Here is a 7956-nt window from a genome sequence, read left to right as displayed (position 1 = left end):
AAAAAAAAAAAAAAAAAGGAGTAGCCGGAAATCGAACTCCAACCATTTAGTTAGCAAAGCATCACGTCTTATCGTTGCTCCAATGTTGTCGTTGTTGTATAAATACGATATTATATACTTAACCCTTTTTATATAAAACGCAAAAATGTAATGATATGGATTGAACAGTAACTCAGAACCTCACTTAGTCAATCCGAGTCTCCCAAAGCAAACTCCACACTTTTTTTCCAAGTCATCCACATTTGATGTATTGTATAAACACGTTAAATTGAAGCAAAATCAGTCCAAACTAGTACTTCCAAATATAACTTAAAAACAAATGTTCATTCTATGTAGAATATAGATTGATATAACACCATGTTTCAAGATACCCAATCACCAGGATAGTGGTAAGGTACTTATAGCTACATTTTCAAATTGGAGGTTATAAATTCGTATTCACGAAGATGAAAAAAATAATCTCCCTCGTGATCACAAAAGTTCACCTGCGATGGTTTTGAACTTCATGCATAATGAGTAATTATCCTAGAATTAGCAACTTGCAAAGCGGATCGGAAATTTAGGTAATAAGACCAATGTAATTTTCATATTTTTTTATTTCTCAAACATATCTATAGTATCATATAAATCTCTAAAATGATGATGTCATAAATAAGGATTATTTAAGCTTAAAAAATTCAAAAATAAATAGAAAAAATCTAATATGATGTCATTAAAATAAGTAATTGTATTTAATGAATATATTAACATGTTAATTGTATAATATATGAAGCGCTATGTACAACCTTATAATAAACACCTCATGATCATATTTACAATATTTAAAGCATTATGTACAACCTTATGGTAAAACACTCCCATAACCATATGTACAATATTTGAAGCATTATGTATAACCTTATAATAAAACACCCTCATGATCATATGTACAAACTTTATAACAAACTGTACAATCTTTCACAAAACACTTCGTGAACACATATACAAACTTTGAAGCATATTGTATAACCTTCATACAATAATTGTATTTTAATTTTTGAAAATTTTTTAAGAGGCATTTGTTATTACTTATAATTATGATTGAAAATATAAATATTCATTTTTAAAGCAAACTTTATAATTATAATTATAATTATCATATTATTATTATTCAAATACGAGTTCTTTTTTATGAGAGGAATTACGTTACATATGTATGCGAAATACATGTCTCAATAAAAAAGATTGTAATGTATGCTTTTATAATAAGGAAAATAATAATTGTGATAAAATTGGAAAAAGGGTGCTAGGAGAATAAATATAGTTCATTTATTCTGAACAAATTGAGTATATATCAATATGTTTGTAAAAAGAACGACAAGTTTCTTAGTCAAAATCCTTGGCTCCACTGTTTATTAAGCTACATGACTTTAATATTTACATTTACTTAATACCTAAAAATATCATTAAACTGTTTCATTTAAATAAATTCTTGATTACAAGGGTCATTTCACATTAATTTATCTATAATAATTTCTATTTAAATCATATAATGATGATGTCATCATTAAGCTAATTTATCCTTAATGATGGTGTTATCCTTAATTAGAAAAAAAAAAAACAATGCACAACCATGATCATATGTACGAGAATTATGCAAACAAAAAAGTAAACTCCCCTATTATTATGGAAAGAAAATAAAACACCTCACAATCATATGTACAATATTTGAAACACTATGTACAACCTTATGGTGAAAACACCCTATGATCATATGTAAAATATTTGAAGCATTATGTACAATCTTATGATAAAACACTAAAATGACCATATTTACAAACTTTAACAAATTGTACAATATTTTACAGTACGCCTAATGAACACATTTACAAATTTTAAAACATATTGTACAATCTTTATATAATAATTGTATTTTAATTTTAAAAAAAATTCAAAAGGCATTGTTAATAATAATAATAATAATAATAATAATAATAATAATAATAATAATAATAATAATAATAATATTATTATTATTATTATTATTATTATTATTATTATTATTATTATTATTATTATTATTATTATTGTATTATTAACATTTAAATATGGATTTTCTTTAATTATGTTACACATATATGCGAAAATATATGTCTCTATATATTTGTAAAAATAACGACAAGTTTTTTTAGTCAGAATCCGTGATTCCACGGCCACAAGTCATTAAAATAATTGACTTCAGCATTTATATTCACTTAATAATTAAAACATGTCATTAAACTCTTTTATTTAAATAAACCCGTGATTTCACGGATCATTTTAGTAAGTATTTCTTAAAAGGTCAACCACAAATATGCAATGAATATAGTTATTTTCATCACTCATTGCGATTAATTAAACCACCAACAGCTGACAAACCATCCATTGTAGTCTTCACCAACTTGTATGCCGCCTTCATTTCATCAATTGGAACCAACGGCCCGTAGTAATATAGCTAGGGTTCACGGCGATTTACGGCGCTCTTTCTTCTTCGTAAGTCTTCTTCCTGAACGCTAGCTTTTTGTGCTTTATTTCTTCAATTCTATTGTGTTGGGCTACTGTATTGTGATTTTCATTGAGTATGGGGAAGAATTCTGGTGGGAAGAAGGATAAGAATGATCAAAAAACTGCACCTAGGGTTCTTAGAAGTCGAATAATCGATGTCGATCCTAAAACCGGTTTAGTGGACACAAGTAAAATAGCTTCAATGGAGAGTGAATCGGATGGGCCAACGGAATCAAAAGGGGATCTCAGTGTTAATAAGTCATCTAGGGACAATAATAGAGAAGATGCTTCTTTTGATTTGAATAAGGATACTCAAGGCGAGGATAATAATTTGAGCATCCATACCGTAGTTGATGAATCGGAAGCAGATGAAGCCATTGATGGTAATGCTAACCAGGGTTCTTTGAACAAATTAGATGGTAGTGGAAATAAGAATAAACATTCTTATTTACACGCTACCATGGGAACTATGTCTGATAAAAAGATTAACTTTCGGTTTATCGAACAACAACAAGCGGATGATGAGGTTGATGTGGTGTTACCTATTGAATCTGTGTTGGAAGCCGCTGATCGTTACAGTAATACTCTTGTGGGTTACTTTCTAGGTAATAGGCTGCCCTTCCCTGTTGTTCAACAGTATGTTAAAAACACATGGAGTAGATTCGGCCTGGAAAAAGTTATGATGAATGGCAAAGGAATTTTTTTCTTTAAATTTGCAAGTGAACAAGGTCTAATTAGCGTTCTGGAGGGGGGACCATGGATGATTCGTAATGCGCCTATTATTTTAAACAAATGGTCTCCAAGACATGTATTGGCGAAAGAGGATGTGACTAAAATTCCTGTATGGGTTAACTTATACAATGTTCCACTTGCGGGTTTCACCGAAGTGGGGCTGAGCATGATTGCGTCGAAGATTGGGATACCTATGAGATTGGATTCGTATACGTCTACAATGTGTCTTGAATCTTGGGGAAGACCAAACTTTGCTAGGGCAATGATAGAAATATCGGCTCATGATGATCTAAAAGATAAAATAAGGGTAGCAACTCCATGTGTTAAGGGGGGTGAAAAGACCGTGTCTGAAGTAACGATTGAGTATGAGTGGAAACCACCACGTTGTTCATGTTGTTGTGTATTTGGCCATCGTGATCAACAATGTCCAAAAATTATAGTTGCAGCTCCTGAAACGGTTGCTGCAACGAATGATGGATTTAAACAGGTGGGTCGTGCTAAGATAAATGACAAAATGAAAAGCCAGGCTCGAGTTAAGTTTGGTGTTCAAAGGAAAGGTAAAGGCACTTTTGTGTACAGACCAAAGCCAAAGCAAGATATTGTTTTCGAAAGGAAGTCTGATGTACCCACTTGTACTGGGAAAAAAAGGGAAACCACTTTGAATAACTTATTTGGTATTCTAAACGATTGTAATGAGGATGGAGGGATGAGAAATGCAGATTGTAATCAAAATGAGCAGGATGATGTAGAAGATGACACGAATGAAACGGCAGTTTACGCATCGGCAAAAAATATTTACGAGGGGGCAAGCACTCCCGGGTTAAATGTTTTAAATGGTTAATATCGCTTCTTGGAATATCCGGGGCTTGAACCGTGTCCCAAAACAAAATGAGGTTCAAGAAGTGGTTACAAGTAACAACCTTAGTGTGTGTGCAATTTTAGAATCTCATGTGGTTATTGGAAAGTTGAATGGTATCTGTAATTCAGTGTTCCCGTCTTGGATTTGGTCATCTAATAATAGCGTTTGTGCTCGGGGAACGAGAATCATAATAGGATGGGATCCAGGTGAGGTACAAATTATGTTTATTGCAATGTCGGACCAAGCTGTCCATTGTCATGTTCGAACAACTCGTGATGGTAATGAATTTTTCATGTCGTTTATTTACGCGAATAACTACTATATTAGTAGACGTCCATTGTGGTTAGAACTTGATATGCATAATTTGTTTGTTGGAAATCGTCCATGGGTGATTCTAGGGGACTTTAATGTCGCATTATGTTTGGATGATTATTCGAGTGGTCCTTCTAGTAGTACGATGGCAATGAGGGAATTCAAAGAGTGTATTGACAAAATCAAGATGGTTGATGTGAATTACTCCGGAATGCAATACACTTGGAATCAAAGGCCGCAATCGAACGCGGGTTTATTGAAAAAGATCGATAGAGTAATGGCGAATGATATTTTTATTGATCGTTTTACTGATGCTCATGTAATTTTCCAACCATACAGGATTTCCGATCATTGCCCGGCTATTTTGAAGATCTCTCGATCAGTTGTGTCCAAACCAAAGCCTTTTAAATTCACTAATTTAATTAGTGAGCATACTGATTTCTTGCAAGTAGTGGAGAATGGGTGGAAATTGGAAGTTATGGGACATCCTATGTTTCGAGTTGTCAAGCGATTGCGTCTGCTCAAAAAACCAATTCGCAAACTAATGTGGGAAAAGGGGAATTTACATGCTAATGTGGTTAAGTTGAGGCAGGAGCTTGATGATGTTCAAAAATTATTAGATGTTAACCCTCATTCGATAGAATTTCGGTAAAAAGAAAGTGATACGCTTAGACGTTTTAATGTTGCTGTTCATGAAGAAGAATGTTTCTTAAAGCAGAAATCTAAAGTCGAATGGCTTCGAGTGGGTGATTGCAACTCTAGCTATTTCCACAAGGTAGTAAAGGGTCGTATTTATCGGGCAAAGATTCATACGATTGAAAGTAGTGATGGGGTTATGCTTGAAGGCCAAGATGTTCCTCAACGTTTTTTAGATCATTATATTAATTTTTTGGGAAATGCATCTCCTTGCGAAGACATTCCTGACCGTGAAGATTTATTCACGAAGAAAATTCAGCGAACGAAAGCTTCAACCATGGTTAGAAATATCACTGATGAGGAAATTAAAGCCGCTATGTTTGATATAGGCGATATCCGATCTCCGGGTCCCGATGGTTTCTCATCGACTTTTTTTAAAAGTTCATGGGATATAATTGGCAACGATATAACTCATGCGATTAAGGACTTTTTTATGACAGGCCAATTGCTTAAAGAGATAAATCATACTGTAATTGCTCTATTACCGAAAGTCCCATCCCCGTCTAAAGTTACTGATTTTCGCCCAATCTCGTGTTGCAATGTGCTCTATAAATGTATCAGCAAAGTGATCACGAATAGGATCAAATCTAGTCTGGAAGATGTGGTAAATTTAAATCAATCAGCATTTGTTCCAGGAAGACGCATTGCGGATAACATTTTATTGACTCAAGAAATAATGAAGAATTATCATTTGAACCGTGGGGTCCCGAGATGTGCTTTTAAAGTAGACATTCAAAAGGCTTACGACACGGTTGATTGGGGTTTTTTGAGATCTACCTTAGTGGGTTTCGGTTTCCCTAAAAGAATGATTGGTTGGATCATGAAATGTGTTACCACTACATCGTTTTCCATTAGTATAAATGGTGATATGCACGGTTACTTTAAGGGAAAGAGAGGATTACGCCAAGGTGATCCTATGTCACCTTATCTCTTCACGCTGGTTATGGAGGTTCTCTCTTTGATGTTGGCTCGAAAAGTTGCGGTTACCGATGGGTTTCAATATCATCCGAAGTGTGATAAACTTAAAATTATTAATTTATGCTTTGCTGATGATTTGTTCCTATTTGCTTATGCTAATATTGACTCAGTTAAAGTCATCAGAGATGTGTTGGAAGATTTTAAGAATTGCTCAGGTCTCCATCCTAGTCTCCCTAAGAGTACGGCTTTCTTTGCTAACGTGTCTTCTACTATTAAATGTGAGATCCTTGATTTACTGCCTTTTGAAGAAGGATGTCTTCCAGTGAGATATCTTGGAGTTCCTTTGGTGTCTACTCGACTTCTATATCAGGACTGTAAGGTTTTGGTGGAACGAGTAAAATCTAAAGTGAAAGATTGGAAAAACAAATTCCTTTCGATTGGGGGAAGAGTGCAGCTAATTACTTCCGTGTTAACTTCTATGCAAGTTTATTGGTGTTCTATTTTCATATTACCCGATGCTATTATAAAAGATATTGAGAAGGTTATTCGAGGTTTCTTGTGGTGTCAGGGGGATTTGAAAAAAGGAAAAGCCAAAGTCAAATGGGAGGACCTTTGTTTACCAAAAAATGAAGGGGGGCTAGGCATAAAACGTTTGAAATTCTGGAATGTTGCCCTTATCACTTCCCATGTCTGGAGGATTTTGAAGAATGAGGAGTCATTGTGGGTCAAGTGGATTCATGCTTATCATCTTTCCACGCGTAATTTTTGGGATGTTCCGGTCAAAGCAGATGTTGGATGGAGTTGGCGAAAAATTTTAAACTCTAGGAGTCTGATAAGGAAATTCTTCTTTCAAAAAATAGGTAATGGTCAAGGAACTCTAGCTTGGTTTGATATTTGGCATCATAAATAACAGATTTCATGGTCTGAAGTAATTTCGTGGCGTGACATATTCCAAGCAGGTTTTAACACTAATACTTTGCTTTGTAACATTGTGGATCAAAATCAGTGGGCATGGCCCATTACGTGGGTTTCCAAGTACCCTGCTTTACAACAGATAGAAATTCCCGTGTTCTCGGATACTAGTGATGTGTTGCAATGGAAGGCGCAAGATGGAAAACTGAGTTATTTTTCGGTGAGCACAGCTTACGAATCAATCAGACCTTGCGCTCCTTTGGTCGAATGGTTTGATGTAGTTTGGTTCTCTCAATGTATCCCACGTCATGCGTTTGTTCTTTGGATGCTAATTAGGGAACGGATGAAGACCCAAGACAGGTTAAAACTTTGGGAGATTCGGGACAATCAGGTATTACTATGTTCTTTATGTTCGTCTTGTGCGGACTCGCATTCGCATCTGTTTTTTGACTGCAAGTATTCTCATGAAGTGTGGCTGCGAGTGAAAGATCTCATCCTAGCTCCGAGTTGGAGTACTGATTGGAAAACATTTACATTGATTATCACCCCTTATGCGTCGAAAAAGAGTGCGAATATGGTGGTGACTAAACTTTTGTTTGCAGCTACGGTTTATTTTGTTTGGCAAGAGCGAAATAATCGAATGTTTAAAGGTCGTAAAAGGTCTACTGATGCTCTCTTCAGGGAAATATATGCTACGGTTCGGTTGAAGCTTATGTCGGTTCGATTTAAAGAATCAAGGCAAGTAAATGAATTGAAGATGGCATGGAACATTGGTTAGGCGTAGGTCCTCTGGTTGTTATTTTTTTTTTCTTTCTGTGTCCAAATGTCTGGTGTTTTGTAGAGGTTGGTTTTTGTGAGGTTACAAGGCATGCTTGTAACACTCGTGCTTCTTTTGTGATGTAATTTTCTTATTCTTTTATTATCTTTAATAAAAGCTCGCCGGGGAAACCTTTTACCCAAAAAAAAAAAAAAAAAAAAATATGCAATGAAAACAACAATTTAAT

At 34.6% G+C, this 7956-nt stretch overlaps 1 protein-coding gene across 1 annotated transcript; it reads left to right on the top strand.

Moving 5' to 3' along the window:
- The first annotated feature begins 2599 nt into the window (after positions 1–2599).
- On the top strand, positions 2600–7730 carry LOC139859290 (uncharacterized). The gene is made up of 4 exons (XM_071848086.1): positions 2600–4091; positions 4198–5030; positions 5145–6830; positions 6954–7730. The coding sequence occupies exons 1-4, from the start codon at positions 2600–2602 to the stop codon at positions 7728–7730; spliced, it is 4788 nt and encodes a 1595-aa protein (XP_071704187.1).
- Positions 7731–7956: the final 226 nt, after the last annotated feature.

The sequence above is a fragment of the Rutidosis leptorrhynchoides genome, chromosome 7 (genome assembly GCF_046630445.1).
Source record: "Rutidosis leptorrhynchoides isolate AG116_Rl617_1_P2 chromosome 7, CSIRO_AGI_Rlap_v1, whole genome shotgun sequence".
In the NCBI taxonomy this organism is placed as follows: Eukaryota; Viridiplantae; Streptophyta; class Magnoliopsida; order Asterales; family Asteraceae; genus Rutidosis; species Rutidosis leptorrhynchoides.
This window is presented reverse-complemented; position numbering and strand designations above follow the sequence as displayed.

Coding starts and splice junctions, on each gene's coding strand:
- LOC139859290 (XM_071848086.1), top strand. CDS start 2,600: ATGGGGAAGAATTCTGGTGGGAAGAAGGATAAGAATGATCAAAAAACT. Junction 4,092..4,197: donor CGGGTTAAATGTTTTAAATG/GTTAATATCGCT, acceptor GTGCAATTTTAG/AATCTCATGTGGTTATTGGA. Junction 6,831..6,953: donor ATGTTCCGGTCAAAGCAGAT/GTTGGATGGAGT, acceptor CATAAATAACAG/ATTTCATGGTCTGAAGTAAT.